The sequence below is a fragment of the Limanda limanda genome, chromosome 7 (assembly GCF_963576545.1).
Source record: "Limanda limanda chromosome 7, fLimLim1.1, whole genome shotgun sequence".
Taxonomy (NCBI): domain Eukaryota; kingdom Metazoa; phylum Chordata; class Actinopteri; order Pleuronectiformes; family Pleuronectidae; genus Limanda; species Limanda limanda.
In genome coordinates this window covers 20,065,993-20,081,861 of record NC_083642.1, presented here as the reverse complement: position 1 = coordinate 20,081,861, position 15,869 = coordinate 20,065,993, and the positions used below count along the sequence as shown (strand labels likewise).

At 41.9% G+C, this 15,869-nt stretch overlaps 1 protein-coding gene across 1 annotated transcript; it reads right to left on the bottom strand.

Annotated features, from left to right (window-relative positions):
- Positions 1-2,262: 2,262 nt before the first annotated feature.
- Positions 2,263-15,303, bottom strand: impdh2 (IMP (inosine 5'-monophosphate) dehydrogenase 2). The gene is made up of 14 exons (XM_061075162.1): positions 14,927-15,303; positions 11,828-11,876; positions 10,594-10,695; positions 10,154-10,228; positions 9,548-9,754; positions 9,118-9,205; positions 8,787-8,986; positions 8,289-8,379; positions 7,971-8,066; positions 4,870-5,013; positions 4,405-4,549; positions 3,910-4,053; positions 2,788-2,871; positions 2,263-2,646 (listed from the first exon to the last, which is right to left on the bottom strand). Exons 1-14 carry the CDS (start codon positions 15,022-15,024, stop codon positions 2,625-2,627), a joined length of 1,545 nt encoding a protein of 514 aa, XP_060931145.1. The 5' UTR covers positions 15,025-15,303; the 3' UTR covers positions 2,263-2,624.
- Positions 15,304-15,869: the final 566 nt, after the last annotated feature.

Below are 15,869 nucleotides of genomic sequence, written 5' to 3'. Positions count from 1 at the left end.
GAGCGGAGAGAACGTGCTGGTGTGTAGTGTTTGACCATGTCCTGGATGTAAACTGGACCTGATCTGTTTACAGCATGGTATGCGAGTACATTATAACAAGTAGCACCGCATTGCACAAATTTGCTGTCATAAAGTTCCTGATTTTATGTTTTTTAACAAGTTCAATTCAATATTCCCTGGAAAACTTGAAAAAAATCCTACTTTGTAATTTAAAGAAAGTTGAAGAAAAACTCCTGGACCTGCCCCCTGATGTGGATCCAATCCTAAATTTACTGGGTTCTTCCCCAACATAAACTGCATCTCTCAAACCAAGTTTGATGGTGATCTGCTCTGTAGCTTCTGTGTAATACTGCTTACAATAAAACACACTAACAGACAGGGGTGAAAATGTAATAATGTATGATCACAAGATAATAAATGTAAACGGGACAATTTGACTTTGAACTGAGCTCTGTGTCTGTGTCATGTCAAACAGGCTCTGGCACCTGAACCTATAGTTTCCATTTGCTAACACATCCATAGAAGACATGACATCAATAGTCATATGTTTAAATTATAATATATATTATTATAGTGGTTATAGCAGCAAGATCAGACCTGGTCAGAGTACTGGTTCTTAATGAGATTTGAATTTTAGTTGCATGTCAGTGTAGTTTAGGGTTGATTTTGAAGTGATTTTCAGATTGTGACACTAGTAGTAGTAGTAGTACATGTATCAGCAGGATTAACGTTCCATATGATCCTTGTGTTTTCTCATGTAAATTCCCTGATCTTTCAGTTGCCTGTAAACCGACTCCACTGTTAATCACAAACATCTGCCTGTGACATGACGGACGAGGTGAGATGATGTGAGACAGGTGCGTCCAACAGACTGTGACCGCAGGAGTCCCACCAGCCCGTCTGAGTTTCAGCCTGGAAAGTCCGGTGAAGTTGGTGCTGGAGCATGTGATTCCCCCCAGGAGACGTTCAGCAGCCCCAGGGGCCGAGGTGGAGAGAAGGTGGAAGGAACTGTGACCTTGAATGTTCTTTACTAATTAACAACGTTGCAGCGGGATTGGATAAACTGGCAACATCTGGTGTACACCTCCGTGTAATGAATACTGAAATCAATGCCACGTTGCATTGTTTTACTTTGAAGTTTATTCACTTAATTTCGGTATCCTTAACTTCTGATGAATAACTCCTTAATTTAAAAATCTATCTTTAAAGTTTGTCAGATGAAATCATTTGGATTTCATTTCTGATTTTACAATTTGGTATTAATATAGTAGCAGCTGTAAATTAATCGAATTCTTAACTACTTCCTCTATAGACTTAAACTAAAACAATATAGACAAATGTACTCAAGTAAAATTACCACAGTAACTTTCCAAAAATGCCTACTGCTGTATTCTGTTTAATACAATAGTTCAGACTCTGCAGTATATTAATAATGGAAATGATGGTTCAGATATTGCTACTTAAACATTTTCATATTAATTCATAGGTGAGTCTCAGTGATGGCCTCGTCTAAATCTATTGTGGGTGTAACGCAGTGATTTGTAAAACTGTTGTAGTGAAGAAAGAACAGATAGTTGCCGATATGTAGTAAAAGATACATGAAAAATGTACTTAAAATAGTTTTAATCATAAGTATCCCCTTATTTTTGTTGGGATGAATACATATTACCAAAAATTATAAGGAGTGTTTAGTTGCTTGACATGTTAATTCAACCAAGAGTTTTATTAATGGCATATTAGATGAATATGTAAAAATTGTAATTCTTGCAGTCATTTTTCAAACATCTCCAAGTATGTTCCCTATAATAATTAAATATTGATACAATTTAAAATTTAAAAAAACACTTTAACCTTTTGTTAGATAAATACTATATAAAGAGTTATTAGTTACAGGCAATTCTGCATTGAAATTTTTTTAAATCCGTATTAGTTGTACATCATTTTATCACAGTTTGAAATGGCTCCGTTCACACGGTTTCAGAATATCATGAAGTTGTCACATCTCTAAACAAACATGTTAAAGGAAGGGATTTTCTCATCAGAAACCAAATCTCTTGGTGGTTTAGGCGATTTTTCTCAGGAGACAGGTTGCAGCTCGTCTTTGGGCGAACACGAGACTCCAGTGACACAAACGGGTAGCAGTTTATAATTTTTTCCGTTTTATTACAAACTGTAGAATTTTTCAGAAGAGACTGCAAAATCGGTCAAAATACATTTAAGGTTAACTTTCTTTACATTGTTAACAAGACGACAAACAGCAGATTGTGGAAAAAACAAGAGCTTTATTATTATTGGACAACTTTTTTGCCTTAGAATGATCACAGCAGTAAACTGGAGACATGAAGGCATTGGAGGATTCAATCGCACATGTACTGATAAATACATTGAAATGCTTTGTTTCCTCCTTTACACACAAACGGATAAAAACAGACAATGCATAGATGGCACTGGCAGGAAGACCATGATTCTTGGAAGAGTGTGTATGTGTGACAACTGATCTTTAGAGACGCATTTGTATGAAAAGTTAGTCTGCATGTGTAGAGTATGAAAACGAGAGGGTCTGGCAAGTAGTGTGTTTGCATAATGTCTTTTGGAAGGATTCCTCATCTCCGGGCTAAACGTCCTCAAAACAGACGCTTCTCGTAGCTGTGGGAGAGAGAAGAAGAGATCACATAAAAAATCCATGATGCTCTCTGAGGTTTCCAATGATGACACATCTTTGTATGGTTTAACTTAAAAGATAATGCAACACAGAACTACTTAGTCGAGTTAGTGTAGTTTGTGTACCTGTGCATGCTGTGGACTCCACCCTCCATCTGAGCTGATGATGTCCTCTTTTCAAATTTCAGATCTCCAGAGTACATCATGGCTCTGCAAGAGGAAAGAAACACTGTAAAGCCCATTTTCCACTGGGGAAAAAAATCCACTAACATCTGGCTTGTGTTTGCAATGGAAATGGATTCAATCAGTATTCACTCCCGGGTCATATGACTCTGCAGTTTTAATCAGCTTCGATCTGCAGCGATGGAAACGGGACACTGGGGCGAACGTGCTAATTTGGCAAGAAAGAGGTGAGAGAGCTTTTCAGTGCGACAGTGACGTCAAACATGAGTCACCAGGGGAAAAAGGCAAACTCCTCCACTGGCAATGGAAAGAATTCAATCACCTCTTTAGTCGGTTTAATTCTACGTATCCTGCGTATACTGACTAATTTTGGTGTAAAAGAGGGATAACATACAAGCTTCATCACTACTACTGAAGCAATCAGTACGATGTTGATGCATACCTTGTCAGTCAAGTTGCAGTTCACATCCATGTCTGTCCAGACTAATAAAATATGTAGTTAAGAATTAGAAGGACTTCAGAGGCCAGAATGACTGTTTTGAACTGTGCTTTCCTTAATGCCAAGTGTGCGCAGACCAAAATATTGTAGTAGTATGCTTATTTGATTATCCTTATTTTGGTTTTCAAGCAACAACCCCCCCCCCAAAAAAAGGAATCCTCTCAAATATACCTTTGTCAACATCATCATGATTTGGATTGGTCCTCAGAGGGCTCAGTAAAACCCACTGTTACACAGGCTGATTTCACATGATTGCTTTGTCACTACAGCCACTACCATCTGGCTTTTATCTGCAATGGGAATGAAATGTATCAGCATTCACTCCCGGGTCAAATGAATCTGCTCTGGCTCCGGTCTGCAGTCATGGAAACATGACACCCGGGTGAACTAATTTGGCAGACAGCGAGGTGAGAGCTTCAGTTCTCAGCGACTCACTGGGGAAAAAAACTGAAAGGCCAACTCCTCTACTGGCGAAAGGGAAAAAAAGTAAATCACCCTTTTAAGTGGGTTTGCCCACATTTAAATATCAGCCATAACTGTTGCTGTAAAAGATGCAATGTGTTTACCTGAGCTGTGTGAGGCTCTTTGAACCGATGTCCTGACAGGAGTGCTGAATGCCGGCCAGCAGGTAGGGAACAAACTTGTTGATGGAGCCTTTGTCCTGCACCGCTCCAGAAACACCCTGAGCAACTTTGATCTTATCGCTCTCACTGTGAGGGGAGAGGAGGCATAGAGAAGTGAGGAGAGTGGTTGGGGTATTCAAACCAGAAGATCTTCTACAAGCTGTGTGCTGCCACCTTGTGTCTAAAAGTAAATTAAATTATTGACTTGTGGACATTCTCTCGAGGGTTTTTTATTTGCTTTTGAACCCAAACAAACAATTAAATGTTTTACGCTTGAAATGTCTGACACTGTCTTTCATTAATCTACTGAAAATCACAAAACTGACTGAATTGTCTCTTGACGGTACAAAGGTGACAGGAAGAAAATCTCTCTTCGGTTAGGAATGAGTCTCTTGCTATGTTGTAACTCAACCCGTAGAAGTCAAACATTTTCAGTACCTGAAGTATCTGGTCTGGGAGCCCAGGTTTTTGTCCATGGCATCCAAAGAGCCCATTCCACGGTACTTCTTCAGTCTGATGCCGTCAGAGAAGAAATATTCACCAGGAGCTTCACTAGTGGCGGCCAGCAGAGAGCCCATCATCACTGGAGGTAGAGAGAAAGAAGGTAAATGACTGGATCTTAGTGATGACAACTGAAAGATTTAAAATCAAAAGGGGAAAAATAGGACGTTGTCTTCTTTCCTCCGCCCTCAAGTTTAATCGTAGTTTTACACTGAGCATTACAAACCCCATCAACCAAATCGGAAAAATCTGCAGCTCACATTAAAATACTGTTTACATGGATTCAAAAATACAGTCGAAAAAAAAAAATCAATCCTCAAACTATTCCTCATTAATAACAGTCTCCTCCGAGTGGTCGTCCAGATATTTAAATCGAAGACTCTGAAACACATGTATCCATACCTGTAGATGCTCCCAGTGCCAGAGCTTTGGCGATGTGCCCGACAGTCTGGATGCCTCCGTCAGCGATGACGGGCACACCGAAACGACGTGCGTACTCCGATACCTTATAGACAGCTGTGGCCTGAGGTCTGCCGCATGCCAGCACTGGTGGAGGGGAAGAAAGATGATGTAAGAAAATGTGTGTAGCTCAACTAAACTATACATTTATAGTTTCATCAGTATCGCAGGATATATTGTGTTGCACTATATACACACACACATCAATCCTACCTCTTCCAAAAACACAACTGAAAGTAACTGTTCACCACACAAAGCTACAGACTAATGCTGGAATGCAACACTCATATGATCATTATGTTTACATAAACATGGCTGGGACCGTTGAGCTGTCTTCAGACATGCATTGAACTCAAAATAATCTGGCATTAGTAAGAACCATCTCAGGATGAAATAAGAGCCAAACTCAGAAGACCCCGATGAAGACGTCAACTTAGAAAGACAAAGTAAATTGAGTGCCTTTAGTGATAAGTGCTGACGCCAGCACAGCAGAATGTGTGTTACATCCTGCCCCTGAACGTTCTGGAGATTTGTGTTGATGTAAACACGTCTGATCATATGATCTCCTGAAAGGCAAACGCTAGCAATGGTTCTGAATTGTGTAGACAGACGCCTGATTCATTCATTCATGTCTGAAAACTACTTTTAACTGCAAATTTTCAAAATTTAAAATTGTTGGCACAGAAAGAATTATAAAGCTCTGGAAACAGGAATTGTATCAAAAACGTCTAGACTGAGCTCGGAGAATAGACAAAGTTTGGATAGACATGCCAATAGAAAAAAAAAAATTTAACTGCGCAGCAGCAATGAGCAGACAGGCTGGGAACACGTGCATTAATGTGGTCACTTTGGTTAAACAAATGTGAGAATGAGGAAGTTAAACTTGTCACATCAGCAGATAAATCCCCCACCTCTTCCTGAGCATCATTCAGGGGTTTGAGACCAGGTCCGATTCTCTCAAAAGATGAACTACAATTCTATCACTAAAGACACTTACAGACTTTACAGTAGCTCAGACAATTAATAAGAAAAACAACGTTTACCACAGTATAATTCCCAATGGTAACTATTAAAGTATGAAAATGTAATCATCATTATAACCATATAATCAGAATTGCCAATGTAATACGTGTATTATCGGAGGGTATCACTAGAGGGCACACCGGAGAAATCTGAAAGTGTCCAAGCTGCTTCTCACTGTTCACATCTCATTTGAGAAATGTATCACACCCATGTACAGAATTTGGCACACAGTTGTAGTATAGATAAAAAATGTCAACTTTGAGTGTAACAACCACAGGCATGTGCAGGCGTGCCACGTGTGCAGTCTGAGAGTTTAAGAAAGACAGAGTGGATGGAGCACAAAGGCCTCCGTCTTAATCCAACTGCTCATGTCTTGAGGCAAAGCCACCATCTGAAAACACAAGGCTTCCTGATCTCAGCCAGCATTAACACCTCTGCTAAACCTCTGTCAGTGACAGACTGATTCACCCAAGGTGTCTGAAGTAGAGGTATCACAGGTCGTTCAATACTGATGTGACCGCAACTGCTCTCACTAGACCACATGCATCAAAGTCTATGACTAATTTACAAACTCACTCAGTTGGGATTTCATATAACTGAGCAAAGTGTATGATTAATCCTGTTTACTCTGTATATCATTTTCTGCTGTTTGCTCATTCCAGTGCAAAGTTAAGAATGGACGGTAGAAATAGTTGAGATACAATAGTGGATGTGGGCCAATAAATCACAATCCATGTCAGAGAAGCCGCATCAGAAGAATAAAAGTGGGTTTGGATTTATACCAGCCACCATCTGACCCTTGGTATCTTTTAGCAAACCAAAACATACTAGTGGACAGTGTTTCTATCGGACCCGGACCAGCGAGCAGTAGAGGTCAGTACAGTGGGAGGAGGAAGAGCCACATCCACTCAGGACTGACGGGTTAGTGAGGATGCGAGAACAAGCACACCCCAGAACCCCCACAGCTAGCTCTCAAAAACTAAACAAAAACTCTACAACCACTACCCCCACTACTTCTACCAAAGCAAAGCTGTTAACCAATCAATGCAGCAGGCTGTGAAGTGAAGGGGGGGTGTCACATTGTGATAGTTGAGCCACTGAGAGCCCCAGGGGAGGGCAAACTTACCACTGTATCCCGTAACAGTGGTTGGGGTTTTGGGGCTGTAGAGCTTTATTGCTGGTGGTACACTGGGGTGAGCTGGACATAAAATCCCAAACACACACATACACCATACAAACACAAGGGTGGGAGGTAGGGGTGAGGATTTGAGAGGGGGCAGCAGGGAGGAGGTAGGTGGAACAATGACAAGATGAAGATGACAGACAAAAAAGAAAAACAATAAGCACAAGAAAATGAATATATAAAAAAGCTAATGATTTCAGGAGAATCCTGGGAAAGCTGAATAATCAAAAAGCACAGAGACCAAAAACACCAATTTATATTCTCTATGCCTGGAAAATCAACATAAACTCCATCCTAATTTAAAACATCTCAATCCAAACCAAGTTTCAGCACAAAACTCAAACATTTCTAAACTGTTCAGCTCATCTCTACATAGGTTTAAAATATCAGATCATTTGATCACAATACCTAAAATTCCTGACTTCAACTGAGAAATATCAGCCTGTGTACTGAACCACAATCAGACGTAGCTCGTATTCTTTGTCAACCTGACTTGTAAAGGCCACAGCAAATCAAACAAGTTAATCTAAAGACGTCTAGCATCAGAAAAAGGGCATTCAAAGTGACACAGAGAGCATCAGAGAGAGGGTATAAATCAAAGCGCTCATGTTTCCACCCGAGGCGCCTCATACATTTTACAAGTCAACTGTCTTCCACCAAGACAAACTACACAGGATACAACAAGCATTTGTGTGCTACTGTAAAACTGACACGATCGTCTCATCCAGGTTTTGGGATCAGTCCTTTGGCACATTCAGGAACCACATTAGAGGGTTTGTCGCTGAGGAGCAGTTAGCAAGGCTGCTGGTGTGTGTTGAGTTGCTGAGCAGTCACTCACCTTCCTGTGTGATGCAGATGGAGCCGCTGCCCATCCCCACTCTGAGTGCATCGACTCCTGCATCGATGAGGTTCTTCGCCTGAGCTGCAGTCACCACTGCGGCAGACAGGGGGAGACATAGGAAGTTATATGGCTAAATAATGACAATTTTCTAACTGAGAGAAAGGTGATCAACGGAACACAACTTAAGTAAATTTTGTTGCTACATTCACACTGCTATGTTTTAGTTTAAAATGTATCACTGTTGCTCTGTTTACATGAGCTGTCCAAACTACTTGAACTTTTTCCCCGTGTGCAGTTATGTTTAAGTGTAGTTACCATTGCCTCCGATGACCTGTAGGTGGGGGTACTTTTCTTTGATACATTTGATCATGTTTATCTGGTAGATCGAGTTGCCCTGAGATGAGTCCTGGAGGAAGAGAAAAAACACACATCATTAGTTTGATGATTTCACAGCTCAATATTCCGATAAAAATGAGAAGTTGGCAATAAATGTTCTCCCATCAAGTTTTGATCACAACCAAGTCCTCAAAAAAAAGATCTTATCTAATTAATGCACTCTGTGGAAGCACATTTAACAGTACACTGAAGCATCACTGAATTTGATCAAGAGCTCACTTCCAGTCTGCTCCCGACCATCAGTTACAGCACTGATTCAACCAGTTTGTATTTGTTTGTGAATAAAAACCAACCAGTCTAACCTGCATCAAAGACTGAAATTGATCCAAATGGAACAATACAAATAACTTATCCCCTACATTTATAGGACTTCCTATCTCCTGTCTTCACTGTAAACAGTTTATAAGTCCTGCTTACCAGTACGACCACATCCACGCCGCTCTGCACCAGCAGATCCAGTCGGTACTTGTCATCGTTGTGGGTACCGATGGCAGCACCACACAGCAGCTGTTTACGGGAATCTTTGGAGGCCAGAGGGAAGTCTCTGTTCTTCTTCAAGTCTGTGCGAGCGATGATGGACACCAAGGATCCCTCTTCATTCACTATAGGCAATTTACCTGCAGGAAGAAATCACATTGACTGAACCCATATTGACTAATGCATTTGGTGTGTAGGTAAAATCAGTTTTATGTCATACCTTTACATTTCCGATTGAACTTATGAGAAATAGATTTGACACTCTACTCACCTTTCTTACTTCCCTGGAGGATTTCATTGGCTTCTTTCAACGTCACTCCAGCAGGGGCGACCACTAGATCCTCCAGCTTTGTCATCACCTGTGAAGATGGTGACACCAAAACTATGTAAACGCAGCATTTATTCTTGGAATAATATGTTGTACATTTCCAAGAATGTGAAAACTTCTAGTGTTAATCCTGAGGTTTTTTTAATGCGTTTTCTTGATTCATAACAATTCACCATAAAATGTATTATGATTCACTAGCAATTTAAATTCTAATGATCAATGCATCAGCTGTTTGCCAGATGTCGGTTCCTGGATTCCAGAAACTTTTTATGCCCATGATTAATCATCATTGTATTACCAATCATTTCTGGCTTTTGGGGAAAACACTGTTCTTTATCTTCACAAAGTACTATTATTTCAAAGTTTTGCCCACCTGGCTGAGCGGCAGGTTGCGGTCGTCCTCCTTCAGGAAGTCAATGTCTCTGGAAGAAATGATGCCCACCAGCTTGCCGCCCATTTTGCCGTTGTCTGTGATAGGAATGCCACAAAAGCCATGGCGAGCCTTGGCCTGGAAGACGTCCTGTACGCTCTCGTTGGGGCTCATCACCACGGGGTCTGTGATGAAGCCCTGCTCATAACGCTGGGGGAGAAAGGGAAGAAGGTGAGGAAATACAGGGATGGGGATGAGGAAGAGAAAAAGGGGTCAGGAGAAGAGCAGTGGTAAAGGAGAAAAAGAAATCACTGCCTACGGCAGAGGAGCAAAGGATGCTGGGTAGAAACTATCTTCTATCAGGTTCTATCTACAACCAAACTGACTAAAAGGACCAATCAAAAACAAAAGAGAAGATCATGTGAGATGCAGATAAACAAGAAATAAATAACAACATGAGTGGGGGAAAAAGCATGACACTGATAAGAGAACGATGGGAGGCTGAAAGAAAGGACAGGAAAACAATAGACTGAAAATAACCAATGATACAACGATTACAAGTGAGGAGAGGAAATGAAAGAAAACAACCACACAGATGATCATCATTACCTTCACTTTGCGAACTTCATTTGCCTGAAATTCTGGAGTGCAGTTATGGTGGATGAAACCGATACCACCCGTTAGCTGTGAGGAAACAATATATTAACAGTTTGTAATAACTACAATGTCCCTCAGTAGAGCTCATACCCCGCCACGGCACAACAGTCCCCTTAAGTTCAATCAAGCTGCAACAGATGGCTCTAAATGCGCCCGATTTTATTTACAACGCTCTATTAATTATTCCACATTTAAATTGAAATCTCCAACCAACCAGGCCAGGGACAAAAACATAACATAAGTAGGGCTGTTTTATGCACTCTAGTGGATGTATATATTTTTTTTAAACATCCATTACAATATATGTGAAGTAACAGTTACAGCGTTTGAATCTGACCCATTTATTGTTTTGCACATAGAAGCTTTGACAGTGTGCTGTGTGTTATACTTACTGCCATAGCAATGGCCATGTCGGCCTCTGTGACAGTGTCCATGGGAGAGGAGACAAAGGGGGTCTTCATGGTGATTTGTTTGGTGAGTGCTGATGTCAGGTCCTGGATAAAAGACAGACAATAGAAATGGTGGTTCAGCATTTAATTCTTCCACTGTGTCATTTTAAATTAAAACTTGACCCTGTCCCAGTGGGTGGTGGTGTTGTTGCGTCATATCTTTCCAGGACAATTGAATATCGAAACCTACCAAAAGCTGTTTGTTCTTTTTAAACCAAATTTTAACAAACTATAAAGCCGAATCAACGACTATGAGAATCCACAAAATTTGCTCACTTTATTTCATGATTTCTGAAGAATACAATAAAAAGTGAAGGACGAATGTGGGCAAAAAGTGCAAATATCAAACCAACAGTTACCGATATTGAAGAAATTTCTAGATCGGGTATCGGTGACAATGGGCCGATCCATATTGGCTGATCTATTCAGTGTAATTCTATGCTGTGCGCTGTGAGTGACGTCATACGCAAGCAACACGCCGTGCGGAGCCGACAGTGCCCGGCGCCTCTCCCCCGGTTCCTGGTGCGAGCCGAGCCATGTCCATTGGTGCCGCGGTGCTCCCCGGAGGCGGGCTGCCGACTGCTGGTGCTGCTTCCCCGGGACCGGGAGCCGGACCGGGACCCGGAACTTTGCCCACTCCGCCCGCCGCCGCTAGCTTCCCCCGGGCGGCTGTGAACCCCGGTCCCTCCGCCGGCCCGGTGGCGGACGGGTCCCGGTCCGGCTCCCGGTCCGGCTCCAGGTCCCGCTCCCGGTCGGGAGATTCGGGTCCCGGTCCGAATCTCCCGCCGTGCTCAGTTTGAACGGAACCGGCGGAGTTGCAAAGTTGGTGAACTTGCCCGCGGGTGACTTAGAACTGGTGCGGACCAGGGGAATCCGACTGTTTAATTAGTATCGGTATCGGATCGGTATCGGCCGATACTAAACCTCAGATATCGGTATCGGTAGTGAAAAAAGCGGATCGGTGCATCCCTAATCAGCATGAAGTGTCTGTATGTGATTATAGCATCTTTGAATACCCTAATTCATACAATATTTATGCTGATAATTCTCACTCTCACCTAATTTGCCCCAATATTGGACATCATCTCCGGCTCAGATTAGCGTAATGCCACAACAGAAGAGTTAATCGGATTTCGTATGTTGGTAAATTAGAAATAAAATGTCAACAACAACTCACCACTTGATCAGATGAGAAGTCGATGTAACCTGGCAGGATCAGGAAGTCGCTGCAGGGGAGACAAGAAAAGAATAGAAGAGGTTAGACCAGAGGTCCCCAACTGGCAGACTCCTGTCCAAATCCAGACCACAAGAGCTTTCCCTCCGGACCACCTCTTCTTCACTCCCAAAAATGTTTTGGGGGTTAATTAGCAGCAGTAGGTGAGGAAATAGAAAATAAATGAGCTCAAAGCCCATTATGAGCGTTCTACACGGGTCCTTTCTCATTCCATCTCCGCACAACAGTGGACATACGAGTATTCGCTGAGTATACAGTGGATTTTCATAAAAAGCCTTTTACAGATGGGAGCATTGTTAAAGAGTGCATGAATGCTAACGTTCGCTTGCTAAGGCACTTCCTGTGGTCTTGTATGAATTTAGCATTGAATGATGCAAATTCCAAGACAAATGTTTATTGTACTGTTTCATGTTTGTCCAGCATAGGCATTCATGCCAGGGTGTGTTAAATTATTTTAAATCATTCCAAAAGCAACTTTGTGCAATAAAAATGTTAATTAAACTTATTTAGTCTAGTAAAAAAGCATGAGCCTGTCTTTGTATGGATCTAATTATCCAGACCCAAGAAGGGTTGCTTTCTGGACCTCTTGCAATTTCAGTTGAAGACCCCTGGGTGAGCCTTTGGGGTCCTTATAAGACCTGTTCAGCTAAGCAACTTTGAACCTGCCTCAGCCGATCAAAACTGAAGACAGGAGAGATTCGGTTTCATGGGCTTAAACAGACACTTAACAAAACACAACTATGTGTGTCTATAAACAGTAAGTATGTCCCTGAAAATCTTTTCCAGTTCAGAAATAGAAGACTGCATTCAAGGGAAAAAAAAAGTGACAACTACTCTGGAGTCGATGTCAGATTAATTTCTTTTTTGGGAATCCTCTGAGAGTTAAGTTACAGTGCGAGGGCACAAGTAAAATGTAGAGATGAAAGGCATGACCATGGTTTTGGCGTCTGAGTCATAGTGAGCACCAGGCAGCAGTGAGACCAGACAGAGACCTAAGGGTGAAACGATGTGTCCCAACACTTGTCAGTCATTTAACTATTACTAATTTACTATTAACTAAAAACATGAATTCATTGACAGAACATTTGATTGGCTCAGTGCTTTTTAGAATTATCAGGTAAATATAAGTTTGTTTTACAAACACAAGGAGTAACTCACTGTTCTTAATTTCACACTTTAGATTAGAATGTGACATAATGTTGAATAGCAGATATTTGTGTTGCAGGGTTTCAGTGCCATAATAAAATCCTTGATGAATTCTTTGACTAATCATCTACAGCAAACTATGAAAACAGTGAAAAATGTCATATATATTCTCCAAAAGGCCCATCTGCCATCTTCAGGCTAAAGGTTTAATTTCACCAACAGGTCTTACCCCAAAAATGTTCTTTTAAAAAAAATCACATGAAACTTTCTTTGAGATGTGATCGGACGCAATTGTTTTGGCAAAGGAATACATCAAAATTCAAAACATTGATCTGTGATTAAAATTGAAATAAATCAATTTGTGTGGGTCAACCAAACAATGATCAAATAGCCAAAGGTCTCCTGGCTACAGCTTGAAGCCATATGTAAAGTTTTTCCCCTTTTTCTCGCTCCCATTTGAGTTTGACTTGAACCCGTTTTCAACTGCTGGTCACAAGTGTCAAAACCATGATGAAGTACATCGCATTAAGTTTGCTTTGTTTAGTGCAGACAAATACCGCGCAGGGGCCAAATATAGCCAGGCTCAATGCAGGCCAACATAACAACACGGGACCTAAATATGGAAATAGCATGTGTGCTAGGGACCGTGGCCTTGTCTAATTTCCTAAAGACTGTGATGCAAATTACACTGTTAGTTATTAGGAACATGAACAGAGTGTGATTTAAAAGGAAGAAAATAAATACCAACTGTGGGTTAAGTTCAAAGAAAAACAAAACTTCACTGATGAATCAGACAATGTGTTCATCAGGTCTCCTGCCAAACACTTTAACTGCCCGGTTGGTGAGGTAGTGGCTCGGATTACTACAGAGGAGCAATAGATGAACTTTGTCCTCATAATTGAAATTTGACCGTGGATCGACCATGAAACATCTGTTATCATGTCTTATAAGCAGAGAGAGAACACAAACATTGTTTCCATTTCTTCTTATGAATATCATTCTTTAAACTGATGATAATTTAAAAAGCTCCAGTGTGCACGACTAGTGAAAGAGATCTATTGGAAGTAATTTTATATAAAAGTATCCTTGTGATGTTTTCACTAGTGTGTTTCATCTAAATTGTACCAATTGTTTTATTTACCCTTGAATTGGCCCTTTATATTGAAATACTATATATTTACATGGTGAGCAGGTCCTCTCTACAGAGGCCACCATGTGCTTTACAGGAGCCCACACAGGACAATCTAAACATCTTTTGAGTGTTTATGACAACTAAAGGGGGGTGAGGGGTATTCAGCGGCAACATGACACTTCACCACTAGATGTCAATATAATTCTACACGCTGAACCTTTAAAACGTAAGTTAAAATTAAGACATCACTTGAAGCTCTGGGAACTTTTAATGTAAATGTGAGAAGAACACTTGTTGTAAAGATAAGTTTCAGTTTCCCTATCATCAGGTGTACTTATCAGCTTGTGATAGCACTCGTATACTGTTCCTTCACCAGGAGAGTGGCTGAATGTTTCAGTTAAATAATGGATCGATTAATGAGTAACTAAACAGTCTGGTAACATGTCTGTGTGAGAGTGAGTCTGTTTGGTCAAGGTTAAAAGACCTGATCCACTCTCACTCCTCTGACTGCGCCATGTGTCTGGCGTTTTCAGTGTTTACAGAAATGCTGATGCGGGGTTCCTCAGCTGGTAAACAACTTGGTTTGGTGTTAGCCATGCTAAGCTAACCTAATGTGAGACTCAGCCGGAGGCAGCGGTGCCCACATTCCAGCCTGCTAGTGTTAGCACGCTAAGCTAGCCCACTCAGCAGCGTGTCGGTGGGGGGCTCGGCCGCGTGTCGGTGGGTTAGCTCGGTGCAAAGAGTGGGAGCGGTCGGTTCTTTACTTGTACGTGAGTCCGTCTCCCCCGTTGAACAGCTGCTGTCCCGCTAACCCGTCCTCCGGGACGTAGCCGGTCTGCCCGCTGATCAGGTAGTCCGCCATGACGCCCGCCGCCCGGTGCTCTGCTCGGTCCCGGCTGCTGATGGAACCGACTCAACCAGCTGCGATGGCAACACAGAGGCCCGGGGACAGACACCGACAGCTCTGCTCGTCCTCGTCCGTGGGGCGGTCCTCCTCCTCGGGCACTGCAGCGTCCTGCTCTGGCTCCACCGCTGCGGAGACGACGTCCCCCGCGTGTTCCCGGCTGTTCCCGGCTGTTCCCGTCTGCTAGCGGGGCTGTTCCTTCGGTCACCACGTTCTGCTGCAGCTCCTCCGTCCACACGTGCGTTACTATCCTGTGACAGCGTTTCCGAGACCAGCGTCACATCCGATCGGCACGCCCACTCATTTTGTAATTAGTTCGTGAATGGTAATATTTACATATTATCAACTATATTTATAATAAAACAATCATGAATAAATGGTTATTATAATAGCATAAACGTTTGATTGATCAATTGATAATGGCTAAATTCCAGAAAAAGCAAATCACTTCCTATGTCTGTCTTTCCTTGCCTGCTAATTGCTCATTGTGTCCACGCTATCAATTTCACATCACACTGTGAAAATGTTTTTGCAAATCGAATGATGTCAAACAAAGCTTACTTCCTGTTGCCAGTAGGTGGCGCTATCACTATTATTAGTACAGATAATAGATCTATTCAAGTAGGGGCTCTGTAGCGTAAGCAATTTTGTGTCAATTGGACAATGTTACCACAACCTAATTATCACACTGATCAGTAGGTGGCGCTATGACCCTGCACTAATATTAATATCTGGAGCAGGTCAGGATTGTGAATTTAGGTCAGCATTTGGGGGCCGGTTGGGAAATGCAAGGTGGAAGTACT